Genomic DNA, 14,233 nt, shown 5'->3' on the forward strand with positions numbered 1-14,233 from the left:
TGAAGCCTTAACCCGGCCTAAAAAGACAAATGAATCCAATAAGATGTAACAGTGGGGTAGTTAAAGAGCCCATAAACCTAACAGCTCGGTTCATGATGTGTAGCGCAGATAAAAAGGAAATACACGCAGGAGATATGACAGCTGAACAGCCATGGGTTATAAATCATAGCGAAAGCTCCGCAGCAGGGCTGTGAATCTCTGAGTAAGCACAAAAAAAAGTGACACTTTCTTGGACCATCACTAATCATACAAATCATCTATTATTCCTTGGTGTGTTTAAAGCAAGAGCTGTGCATGGGATCGTTTTGTAATGTGGACTTTGTGAGTATTAGTGTTTGCAGCAATAATTAGAAAGCACAGCGAGCGTGACCGAAGCCCAGCAGACCCAACAGGAACAATTTATCACGTGTGGCGCCGTCAGACACGAGGAGCAGTGAAACAGAGACGAGGCTGGATTGTTGTGTGACACGTTTAACGCATCATTTAGCGCCGGCTCTTAATTGGTAGTGTACAGGGGCCTTGCTAGAATGCTCCTGCCCCTTGAACTTTATGCATATTTTTCCACATTCCAACCAAAGACTACAGTTGTGATTTAGGGGGAATTGATCTGACACACCAACAAAACGGTATTGCATAATTGTGATGTTTAAGGAAAATAATTGCTCTTTTTTTTTAAACAAATGGGTATGTGTTTTCAGGTATATCTCCACTAGGTTTGTACTTATACACACTAAGATGTTTACTTATTATTTTTTCTTTCAAAAATCACTAAGATCTCTTGATGGTGTCTGTATTTAATTTCTAAACCTGCCACAAAATATTTCTTGCTTTTAGATCTGGATTTTTCCACTGTAGCTCTAGCTAGATGTTCTGGGTCATTGCTGCGCTGGAAGGTGAGCCTCTGGTACATTTTGAAGTATTTTGCAGCCTCTAACTGGTTTTCTTTGAAAATTATTCTAACTGGTTTTCTTTGAAAATTGTTCATTCGCCTTCCGATCAACTCTGATCCGGCTGAAAAAAAAAAAAAAAACAACATTCGGGCAGCATGATGCTGCCACCACCATATGTACTGCAACGCAAAGTTTAAATGCGGATATTTCCGCACATATCAACAATTGCGATTTATTGTATTGTGCAGTTCCAGTTTCCCCTGACGAGCACCTCCTTCCATTTCTTTGCTGTGTCCTACCTTGCTTGTGACTAATGACAATGTGCCTCAAGCCAGGGGTACTAATAGGTGTCCTGTCAAAGGATTCCCTCAACCTACGCCGTGAATCTCGGCCGCTCCTGCAGAGTTACCACGCACCATAGTCTTGGCACCGCTGCCTGCTTCGGGATTAATGCTCTCATAAAAGTTCCTTTAAATATAACTCTACATGTCACGTATAAGTGTAAAGATTATCTCTGTGGTGGAACCTTATCTCTCCAGGTAAAAGAAATCTGCTGGATTATTTTCAATACGCAGAGCAAGATGTAGGTAGGCAGTAGTCTTTGGAGATTATATTCTTGTCTGAACGCGCTTTCATGAAGCTCTACCATTACGCCATCTGCGACTCTCATCTTCAGATGATGTGCAATAAATCTGTATTTGCAGTCAAACCAACGGACATAAGTGAGGGACAGTAAACTGTGAGCATTTACCAGAAAACAAATTAGAAACAAATGAGGAACTTAGTGCTGGTTAAACTTTAGTTGATGTGTACCCCCTAATTAAATTGTGCTAATGATAGGCTAATGGTAAGCTAATTAAAAATGAAGAAGGACACAAATTGGGAATTAGGTTTGATAATTGCTTAAACCGAAGAGCTTCTATAATGCTGTTGAATAGAAATCTGGACAAACTAACTAATATCTTCCTGCACTCTAAGTAATAATATATGACTCTGCAAAGTCCCGAGGCATACTAAGCAGCCCTTCATTACATCACTGATGACTTTAAAGCAAAGTGCTGTGTTAGAATGAGAAGCTGCTGCATATCGAACGTTACGTCATCGAGACTGATCTACTTGTTAGATTGCAACTCGTATGTATTATTTATACTCGACAAGTTAAATATTCCAATGCATAATTCAGTTTTCCCTCTCAGGTCTTGCTAATTTTGTCGTCATGGAAGCGACTGATCTAATCATGATGAAATGATGCTGTTTAAAGCTTCGTCAGTGAGGGCTTGACAAGTCGAAACACGGATTATTAGGGTTCTGTGCATTTTTAGTGGTAACAAAGCAGTTGGGTTTTCAGTAAAACACTGAAGGACAGCTTAGCTATGAGTGAGACATATGTGTTGCACCACTTCACTTGAAGGGGCAAAATAAGCTCTAGAGTAATGGATTACTTGGCTACAGTATTATCAAGAGAAGAAGAAAACAGTACGGATGTTGGAGCAATTATTAATGAGTGCCATTAATAGTTAAATGCTGCTCAACAGTAGAGCTAATGAGAAAACTTACATGAAGGCAGTTTCACATAATTAAGTAGTAATCTTTACTTGGTGATTGATTAATTTATTGTCTCCTCGTTAATTTCGACTTTTTTTGAACGGGGAAGCGCATATATCAACAATTATTTTACTTCCATGCACCAAACAACAACAACAAAAACGAAAGAACTGGACAAGAGTTAACAAGCAACTGTAGTTCCTCATTTGAGGCTATATTATTCTAACAGTCGCTGTTAGGATCCCAGCTAACAGCACTAAAAACGAAAATAATACAGCAGCGGGTCGATCAATCAAGTAGCGAGAGGACAGTGACGATTTGGCTCAGTGTGATCGACATTATTCAAGGCAAAACAACTTTAGTCGCTCTTTCCTCTGCACACTTATTCTATAGTTTTACGTCAAAACAACCTATGCAGAAGTTAACGCCCACGACTTTATTCGTGAATTCAACAAAAAAAAATGTCTATATATGATCGGATCTGCTCTCAGGTAGGAGGCGAGCCTTTAAATGTACCTGTTGCGTTGACATCCTGGAAAACGTCAGAGCCGTTTCTTAACACTTTGTCATCGTGAAGTGGTCTACCTTTCTCCACACCACACCAGACTCACAGACTATTAAAAAAGTAAGAAACTATCTTGTAAAGAAGTTTTGCAACGTTTTCGGAGCCAGCCAGTGTTGTTTACTTCCTGCTTCCTGGTTACGACTCTCACCTGTTGCCACGCCCCCCCTCGTGACGCGCCTTGGTAACGGGTTTCCACACCGGAACAAGAAGCAACAGCCAGACATAAGCAGAGTGCTCACGTGTTTTGTCTGTACTTCAGTGTATTTTCACTCAAGTAGGGGTAAACGTTTATAATGAAAACAAATCACTCATGTGTAAAAAAAAAAAGAAAAAGAAAAAAAAAGTAGTCTGTTTGATAAAACGACTAGTACTAAGCAAAAACATCTGATTTATGTTGTAAAAAAAATATGCACTCAGATAAAATATTAATATGCAAAAATTCTGGCATTTTGAAGAAAAAATAAAGAATGTGTAAATAATAAAGAAACTCAAAACCGAATGATAAATCCAGGCAAAGAAACAGCAATTTTCAAATCCAAACATAAAGCTTTTTAAAGCATTACCGATACAATTGTTAATTTCTGTTAGAACAGTGCAAAGTACTTCCAGCATATTATTTGTAATGTACATTCACTTGACCTCCACATAACAGCAAGCTCAGCAGACAGAAAAAAACTCTAGAACGATGAGGTCTCAATTTACCATAAACTGTAATGTGTGTAGGTCCACATTTTTTGGTTATAAAATACTTGTCTGTTATACAGTGAACAGTCACTCAAAGTAATAAAGTAGCCAAAATTATATTCATGTAAGAGTGGCGTAACTTCCAAATATTCTTACAAAACTAGAAACAAAACTTATGGTGCAGTAAACCTAGACGTATTTTTTTTTTTCAAAACATTACCCAGGTACTTGTTATCGGAGGTGAGTAGTATCTAGTTGCATTTACTGTTACATTAACTCTGTTATAGTGATTATTTTTAAATTATTTTAAACTGTTCTTGTTACTTGAGTAGAAGTAAAAAGTAGTCATACAAAATAACTCAATAAGAGAAAACAAAGTATTCAGATAAAGGACTAATGAAGTACCAAGTGACGGTTTGTAATATCCTATGTGTGTTTTGGAAATTATGTAACCACACAAAGGAAAATATAAGAATAATAAACAAATTGTGATACTTTTAACCATGAAATAATTAGCAAAAATATATAACATTGGTACAAAATAACAAATTAGGGAACAGCAAACCTAAGTTTCCAAATCTTCGTTTTTAACATAAACTTCTGAAACCAAAACTCACAGTAGGTATCTTACAATTAAGCCCATTATTATCCATAGCTTATGGGATTTATATTTAAAATGATTTTCAACTAAGAATTTTAATTATCCTGGAAAAAAATCTGCTCATTTAGATTTTATTTAAAAATAGCCTGTTAAAAATCACCTGTATCTCTTTCATCAATCAATATAATACAGCATTAGAGCAATCAAACCTTTCTTATAACTGCTGACTAGCTTTTCGCTTTTTTGTATTTTGATGGCTCATCCTCAATCCACATTTGAGGTTGGAACACCGCCTTGCCATTAACATAATCTTTAAATCAGGCAGAGCAATTTTACAATGTTCATATTAGTTCCAGTATCAAGAGGCATGTGGGTAAAATCAAAAGACTTCTTAATGGCAAAAATCTGCCAGGGTATGAATATTTTCAGACTTAATCATATGAATGTCTAAAAACGACAAACTTACTCCTGATATACTGTCTCTCAAAATGCAACAGCAGGGCTTGCAGATGGAAAATAACATCAGAACAAGGCAGTTTGTGTCCATCCTACAATTCATTCCTAACTATACACTGTGTGGGTGTTTCTGTGCATAGTTAGTAAAAACGTCTTTGTTCTTCATCCAGTAAAGTGACCAGAGGTTGGTACAGTAAGAAAAAAAAAGATTACAAATAAGAGTGGCGTAACTCCAAATAATACTATGAGAAGTACTCAAGTAAATTTAAATCATCATTACCCACCTTTGGTACCACTTCAGTACCAAAGTTTTTCAAGAATCTATCTACGCAATCATCAATCAGCCTATTGTTAAGCAACAATACAACAGGATGGACAAAAATGGAAGGAGAAAGAAGTGACTTACCTGCATTATGCATTCCTTTTTTTCTGAGAAGCAGAGTTTTTTTTAGGTTTGAAGTAGAAAAAACGAAACAGAAAGATCCCTAGAAGATAGAATTCTGAGTGCCAAAGTAGGAGGTGTCTCAACCAACCCTGACCTCAAAATCTACCACAGTTTGAGAACCATGGGACATTATCATCATCATGACCCCCAAAATTATACTTGACTTGGAGGGGAAACCAAGGAGGCCAAACCCGCAAGTAATCCCTGGACATATCCCAGTCAGTCATGCATTATGATATAAAACATTGAGACCATGTTTAAAATGTATGACATGTAGTTAATTTATGACAGCTCCTTATGTAACATTCAGTGTCTTCTTAACACTCATGCAGCAGCAGAGTTTCCACTATCTGTTTCTTTTTTGTGTGTGTGAGGCACGAGAGCATTAGAAATCAGAATGGTTGAACCCTATGTCCAAGGTTTTGTTATAGATCTCTTAACTATTCATTTGAAACAATGAATTATTAAAGCTGAATTTTGTAACCTGGATGTTGTACTGAATACATTTTCAGTTGGAAGTCTACATTCAGTAATCATGGCTGTGAATACCCTTAATTTGAAATTTTTAATAATGTATTTTCCTGGGTGGGAATATTATACGACATACCTCATCAGTGATATAAAAAAGAAAGAAATAGTTTGAATTTTTTGTGGGTTTATATTAATCCACACGAAGTTTGGATTACACTTACATTTCCTAATCTCCACTAAATTTTTCACATTTAGATCAGTGTCATTTAGTAAGTTACAGAGAAAACACATTTTGAAGACATCAAGAAGGTTTTGGCAAAATCCAGCCTAGATGTTTGACCCGTTCTCTGCATCAGACATGGTGGAGATAATTTACTGTAAACTAGGTGGTTCCAAGGCATGGTCCTGGCTTTTAAACATAGCACACTCATTTTCAGTCGGGTTAAGGTCAGTGCTATTCCCAAAACTCTACGTTAGGCTGATTTTCCTCTCTAAAAAAACATTACTATGATGTGTTTTTGACATGTATATTTTTTTCTTTTTTTGTAGAGCAAACTCCCAGATTCAATGGTTTGGCTCAAACAGTCTCCCTCAGATGAAAGAAAATTGTTTAAGTTATTCAAGAAAAACGCAAGTTGCGCCAAGGCCAAAGCTTACCATTAATTGGAATACTCTGAAACTCCAATGTTACTGTCCACAGTGAATCAATTTTAACATTAATGTTGACTGATAGCGTGCCAGTCGTGAGAATAGGGCCTCCTCTAAAATTGGAGATCAACTAAAAATTGCAGCTGCCTACATGGACTAGCCAAATGCCTTCCAGAAAATGGATGGGATACTAAAACAGAGCAAATCAACAACCCTAGAGGTTGAAACGTAGACACAGGAACATTAATGACCCAGAAACAAACAACACAAGTGATTTTAATAAAGCAGGCTGACATTACGCTTGTGGAATAGCCCCAACTTCAACCCTTTTGTAAGTGTTTAACTTTGCAAAAAAAAAGCCAGGTCAGTGCCAGGAAACAGCCAAATTAAATGAGTGAATGTAAATATACTGCTCAAAAAAATAAAAGGAACACTTCGAGTTACATTGTGTTGTTTAAGTGTTCCCTTTATTTTTTTTTTTATTTGAGCAATATATTTCAGTCAGTATGTAAATCTTTGTGAATTAGGCAAACTACGCAAGAAATCCAAACTTGTCATCAATATGCCGGTGATGACCGTATGGTAACTTCTGACCAGATCTTTAAATTAAAACAACACTTTTGCACATGTTATCACTTTCACTCAAGCTTACTGAATGAGATGCAGGGTAATTAGAACAAGACCCCACAGAAAAAACATTGTATTCTTCTCATTTTGTGCAGTAATTGCATCAGCCACAAAAATGACGAATCAATACAGCATCGCTTCAGGTGCGACGGCTATTGTGGATGGAAAACAGTTGGAGACCTGCAAGCCCAATCAGCAGCCCACGTGCTGCTACTCCTAGTTAAAGTTAAACACCATGAAAAGAGCCTGGAGTAGTTTAAATCTGCTTGAATGTATTAAAATCAATCATCTTTCATTTTATTCTTGTGCTCTTGGACAGCTCTGACTAATTAGAAAGAAAACAAACACAAAAAAACGGAACCACATTTATAAAAAAATTAATTTATTTCAAATACTACAGAAACAAATCAACATAGTTTGATGGCTTTTTTTGCATAAATTTCATTGCAAAAAAAAAAAAAAAAAAAAAGAACAAACAAAACAAAACACATCAATCTTTTCACTATTTAAATGTTAGACATTGTAATATTAAAAAAAGAAGCTCCGGCAAGTTCTTTTAGAAGGTTTCCATATTCATTCCCAAGCCAAGACTTATGAAAAGCCTCTCTTTGTCATCAGAAATCTGGCTGAATGAGCCCATACTCGCAAAAGGGCATGTGTTTGATTTAGTGAGTTTCCCAATACCTCACAATCTAGCATGACTAACCACACATGGCAAAACAAAGCTGCCGTTGGTTCCCGGGAACAAAGGTGCTAACGCAGGAAGGGGTTTTGGTGAAAGGGGAATTCACTTCCGATCGATAAAGCTCGGCCTCAAAGAAAAGTAAAATAAAATCTCGAAGCAATTCATCTGCTGTAAATCTGCTTTATTCATTCTGATGGTAATGGGCTTTGAGTTAAGCTAGTTCATAGTACTTTCCTGACTCAGGATCAAAATAGCAGTTGAGGCAAGTATCATAGAGCAGTTTCAAATATTCATCTTCATTCTCCTCTTCTTTCACCAAGCCATCCCCTCCTGTATTAAAGCAAAGAAAATCATAGTGAAAACCTCATGCACAAAACATGCTAAATGAAATAAGAAAGCACCGATTCCAATCAAGATTGCACAGATTTTTTTATTTATTTTGGGTAGCATTGCAATGCCAGATGCGAATAAAGGCCTACTCTGTCAGCTTTTAATAGAATACAGCTTGGATGGTGACCTTCAGACCCAGGTGGATTTAAAAGTTTTCTGCCGCTGCCATTTTTTCCCTAATCAATCAAGCCCTAAGACACCCAGACGCAGAACCAAATTATGAAGCCGTAAAGAGATTCTCAGTAATCCCCCACTACCTTAAAGCGCAGAAAGCGAGCTGTTAAACTGACAGGCAGTTAAATGCTAAAAAGGTTATGGAACGCATCGAGACGAGCATTTTATCTTACCCGAACGTGGGCAACAATAATGAAAACTAATTATATGACACGTTGTGCGAGAGGTTTAAAAGTGATGTAGTAAACTGGAAAGGTTTCATCAGTTAACCTTGCGGATGTGTCTAGGGGGGTACAGGCCTGTAATGAGCCTGTCTCTTCTGACCTATGGTGTTATGTGGAGGACAGAGAGCTCCATTCTCATGGCTTTTTTTTTTTTTTTTTTTTTAGCTCTAATTAGATACACTTTCAGTTGCTGTCCCATCTTCCCGCCCGCATCCTTGGTGGAAATTTAACATCTCTGAAAGCTCTTTCAGCAGCGACTGTTTCCATTAGCTGAATGCTTTTCGTGTAACTGGTCCTAAAGCAACGGACTGCTTGCCGTCTTCCGTACTCCCAAGGACATAAAAGGTAGAGTGGGGGTAAAAGGACTAAAATGAAGGTTACCATACCTCTGAGTAGACTTTCCAAATTGTTCTCTGTTTTGCCTGACCTTCTCTGCTGGCTGGGAGGCATAATAGGAGGGCTGAGCACGTCCATCCACTCTCTGGGGAAAAGACCATAAAGCCAGACAGTCATGACAACACATACCATTACACTCACCATCTTACCCTATGACATTTTAACAATGGAGTCCCATCATCATGCACTCACACAAGCCCATCTAAGATTCCATTGTCCTTGAGCCACTTCTCCCGCAGCTTGCAGATTTACCTGAAGGATCACTTATTAAATTCTGACTCCAGCTGTGACTTGCAAGTAACATCACATTGTGGCTGCGAGTCGGGGTCCTAACCTCGGCCGTTTCCGTGGGAGCATGACTTCATTTCTCCCCCAAATGAGTGCATCCTCTCCATCCGTGATGTACGCAGGGTACAACTATAGATCTTTCACTTACCAGTAAATGAAAACACTGCTCCTTTAGCACGGCTTGAATGATTGCAGCCATGGAGGAAATATCGCAAGATGAGTTATTACTCGGAAGAGATGCAAGATTCATTTGTTAAACAGCATCCATAATCATTTCTCGGCTATACATCAGTTGTGCAATCATCCATTAACATTTTGCGCCTCTGGATAAGAGCAAACCAGAGCATATTTAATGTGGAATTACAGTATAATCTTCTGCACAATATTCGCCTGGCAGCAGGAGATTCGAGCGTTTGCCTCTGGTTGGTCTGCCTTCTCATCCAGAAGTGCAATGTTTGCTGCTGTCGCTCTTTCTGAAAACAGTTCATCCACTTAGGAGGCAAATTTTCTCATGGTTTGTTTACCGCTCGACTTTACAGCACACTGCCAGCAACATAATATATTTAAGACTGCTGTCATTAAAAAAAAGAACTAAAGAAAAAAAGAACAACAACACCTTTAAATAAATCCAAATAAGCTTTTCTCAAAATCTACAAAAAAATCAACAAAGGTTTATGATTACAACATTTTGCCTGATTAATGGCACCACAGAGATGCTAGTTTATTGGATATGACAACAAAAAAACAATAAAACAAACAGCAATCAAATTAAGTCTTAGAATAAAACCAGTTTAAAAATAAATAAAAACTGTTGAGTCAGTTCAACCCTTGACTAATTAATTGCTTATTTCTTACCAAAGCACCACCATTTTGGCCCTTCCTACTTCTAGATTTTACAAATATTTTGAGCACATGTATACTTAAACTATGATGTTTCAGCTTATTTTTCATTGTAGTTAAGTATTTTCAGGAATATTCCTAAAAAACAAACTTTAACATGTATTTTAATTCATTCTTCCATCCAAAAAGTCACTCTACAGGTGTTCTCCTGGTCGTCCATGCAAAAAAGACACATGAGAACGACAACAATGAAATACATATACATTTTTTTTTAGTTTAGCTGTGTACTACTATTTGAAAACCTTAGATTATACTCTGACTCTGATCTTCGTTTGACACAGTTGACTTTTATGACCTCAGATAAAACCCTAACACAAAGCGGCCTACTTATTGGTAGATATCATTTGTTGGAGTCATATAATGTAATATCCTTATAGAAGTAAACAAATAGACTTTACAAAATGACTTGGAATGGTCATTGACAAAACGTTACTCTGGTGGGTGCACACAAGGTCATGGCTAAATGTCCAAAGGTAGAGGGTACTTGCATACCCAAAAGTGACCAAAACAGCAAAAAGGAACAAAATAGCAAAACAAATAACACCCAAAACACCTAAAGCAAAAATTTAGCTTATAACACTTTTAGAAATTTGATCTCCCCAAGTATTTGAAGATGAAATCCTTTCCTTCAGTTTTTATTCTTGCAGCACTTAAAGGGATAACACACGTGAGCTCCTCTGAGGGTTTGATTTTTCTGTATAACAAAGGCATCTACCTCTTTCCAAAAACCGCTCTGACTGTTTGACGGGCAGGAACATTGTACAAAAGTTAATGGAAGCAATTTTCAAGGACAAGGGCCCCTGCAACCGAAGTGTAAATTGGACTTCAAAATGTTAAGTGGGACTTGGCAAGAGTGATTAAATTCTTGGAATTTTAATTTATTACACTCCAAATACAGGCGTGGGATAAAGAGAATAATTCGTCTTCATTTAACCTGAGCAGGTACGCTGCCTCCGCAAAGCTACTCAGTGTATTGAAAGTATACTTTCCGAATAGCTTCCACGAAACAAAACCCCGAAAAAAAACCAGAACAATAAAAAAAAAAAAACTCCTGTTTGCTTTACACCTTCACGACTTCACTAAAGTTCACGACTGTGTTTTGTTTAAACCTATTGTGGTTCTAATTTACCGCTAAGACTTCCTCTAACATCCTTATTTGCATTTTGACATCAGACACAATTATAAACCGCATGTCAACGTGTTAGATTTTAAAATAAGCTGCGAAAGAAAATACGTTTTGTGCTTAAAAAAAAAAAAAAAAAAAAAAAAGCCATGGCAACATAAAGCTCAGAGACTGGAGCATTTTAGTTGTCAAGGAAGCTGCGGCTCTTAGCGGAGAGAAAGCCTTGCAGTGGTGCCAGGATGCTCTAAAAAACATTATAATAGTATTCACTGTAAGGGTGTCTGAGGATGCAAAGCCTTGAAGAAAACAAAGGAAACAGCCAGAAATCCTGCGCAGCTGCTATTTAATATGTAAATCATGACTTGCCTCTAAGTCTAATTTCAGTATTACAGCTGTAGATGCTGTGGAGCTGCGTCTTTGAGCTTCCAGTCAATACTAATATCCATTTCAGTGGACATTCAATCAAATAACATCCCTTCACTGAGCAATCATACAGTTTGTTAGCCAAATACAACAAAAAGGAAAACATCCATCTTGTTTGTTAGCACAGCTCAAGAGATCTTTTACATCTGTTTTTTTTTTAACAAATAACACAAAGACTATATAAACACATGGGAGTCAACACGTGTCCTCGCCGGGGTACCTTGCTTTTCATCAATAAATCAGAAACGTTTGGGTGGGTGGCTGGCTGGTGGTGTGTGTATGTGTGCGTGGAAAGGGGGGGGGGGGGGGGGTGTTGCATAATTTCAGTAGCGGATCTGTGATGCAACCCCTTTGTCTTCCTTTGTAACACATCACATGGTTGTGTACACCCATAAAGAGATGGACAAGCACAGAGACGGCGCTGTGCTTTAACCGGCGCTGGCGCGATATAATGTCTCCAGAAGCCTCCAAGGACAACTGGATCCATTCATACACTGCACACAGCAGGGCGCTCAGATGGATAAATAGTACACAATACAGCCTAGATAAAGGCTGGGATTCAGTCTCCCTGAGCCTCAACACAGTTCTGTGACATGCTTGCGATGTTAGACTATTTATTATTCTTTGTTTCGATTGTTTTTTTCCTAATGAAAGCGACACAGGTATTTGCGCAGGTTTTGAACCTATTTTAAAATAAACTCAATTCTCTAAGCTTACTTCTCTCTTGAGGACCAAAACAATTGTGCCTGACAATGGACTTAAAGAAATAGCACACCTCTGGTAAAATACCTATTTTCTGTGATAAACAACTTTTTATTCCTTTGATGTGACATACAACCTGTACAAGTCTATTTGAAAAAAAAAAAAATAAACAAACAAATGTAAATCTTTATTAGATGGTGAAAACATAGAAAGCTAAATAATGTTACATAAGCATGCACGGCCTAAAATTATTGATGCAAAGACTTGAATCTTCTCATGGTGAACCCACCAGATTTTTTGTTGATCTGGCTGTATAGTTTGGGCCACTTTTTTGATGAAAGATGCACTTCTTCTTCATCTTTAGCTTCCTGGTAGAAGCCTGCAGGCTTTGAGTCAACGCTGACTGCTAACTGCACTGTTCACAAGTCCCTTCACCTTGACTAAGGTGACTAAGGTTCCAGTCCCAGCCAAAGAAACAAACAGCCCCGAAATATGATGCTCCTCCCCCCATGTGTTATTCTCATGATGTTTTGTGGTATTTTTGCACCAAACATATGTCTTGTAATTCAGGTAAAGAAGTTCAACCTTGTTTTCCAACAAGAAATGACAAATCCTCCTACATAGAAGGATTTAAATTTGTATTTCTTTATGTTTGTATTTGGAAAATTGTGTTGGGCTTGAATCATTTTCTTCATCAGAAAAGGCTTCCATCCTCCTACCTTAAACCCTAGACCTTAAACCTTAGACTCATTAAGGACAAAGGAGAATGCTTTTGAAATTTATGTCTAATATTCTCCTGACTGATACCTTTTAACAATTAGATCCTTCTGATGATCGGAAAGCTCTCGGTGAACGTTTGGTGTGTGATGTGAACAAGAAAATGACAGAAAAACCCTACCAGAAGAAGCTGAGCTGTATTTGTGGTCAATCAAACTTTAAATGCCTCTACAATGATTGCGATGTGCCCCATAAGCTGCACATCGCAATGATTTATCTCAATCTCACATTTTCACATCATAAAAACCTGGCATATTTATAGACTTTTAATCCACTTTACCCGAGGATAATTCAACCTAATTATTTTCACTTTTTCTTAAAAATTACAAAATCTCACACATAAATGGCGAACATTTAAGCATTCTTTCCCACCAGTTAGACATTTTTTGTTATGCAGCGGAATTTAGTTGAGCCTTAAGCTTGAATGAAGATTGGAATTATAAAATTAGTCTCTCTCCTCTAGTAATGAGAGGTTAGTTGGATTTTATTCTTTTTCAGGTTAGAATTTCGCTTTAATTCGCAGGCAAGTAAAACAACGTGTAACCTGTCTAATGGCTGCCCTGTATTAAAAACTACTGAATCTTCTGCATCGCTTAAAGCCGAAAGGGTTGCTTATTTCTGATTTCTTTTTGCAAAAAGCTCAAATCCAATGTCTACCTCAGATTTTTAAGTGAAATTAAACTCGCTATCAAATCTATACCAGACATGAAGTCTGTCAAGCGTAATAATCTGTAAAAAAAAAAAGAAAGAAAAGAAACAAATGGCATTGTGAAAATGACAACAGCAGTTCCGGGAGAAGAAAAGCACAGTACCTGACATACTCCAAGTTTATTTGGAGTCTTCTGAGAGCAAGATAAGCCCCAGACTACACATCCATCTGACAGTTGACATTTAGAGTAAATATTGCAGTCACTGGTAACCATCTGATTATGAATTTCTATCTTCTTTTTCCTTTTTTCAGGCCTAACTCTGGGATTCAAGGCTGCTGGTTTTTTAGGCAATGCATGATGTACATCAGTGGTGCTTACAATTTTATAAACTATTATCCTCTCCTCGCCGAGGCTATTAATAATCCACTGTGCAAAGAGGTTAGACAGCATGTCAGCTCTGTTTAAAGGGAGCTAGTATTTTCAAACACAACAAATTTGAGTGAACAAAACAGAAAGGCTAACAACATTCTCTCTTGTCACAGAAGTTGGTCGTTTATATAACATTTAAC

General features: G+C 37.5%; 1 protein-coding gene across 2 annotated transcripts in view; it reads right to left on the reverse strand.

Moving 5' to 3' along the window:
* Positions 1-7,437: 7,437 nt before the first annotated feature.
* The window catches only part of cfap20dc (CFAP20 domain containing), a 49,179-nt gene continuing 42,383 nt past the window's right edge, over positions 7,438-14,233 (reverse strand). Inside the window, exons 16-17 of one of the 2 annotated variants that reach the window (XM_021321545.2) lie at positions 8,792-8,886; positions 7,438-7,947 (exon numbers count right to left, since the gene is read on the reverse strand). In XM_021321545.2, coding sequence (XP_021177220.2) covers positions 7,829-7,947; positions 8,792-8,886 — 214 coding nt within the window. In that variant the 3' untranslated portion in view covers positions 7,438-7,828. The remainder of the gene's footprint in view (positions 7,948-8,791; positions 8,887-14,233) is intronic. The other variant, XM_036124738.1, reaches the window with a different exon arrangement.

This window comes from Fundulus heteroclitus, chromosome 20 (genome assembly GCF_011125445.2).
Source record: "Fundulus heteroclitus isolate FHET01 chromosome 20, MU-UCD_Fhet_4.1, whole genome shotgun sequence".
In the NCBI taxonomy this organism is placed as follows: domain Eukaryota; kingdom Metazoa; phylum Chordata; class Actinopteri; order Cyprinodontiformes; family Fundulidae; genus Fundulus; species Fundulus heteroclitus.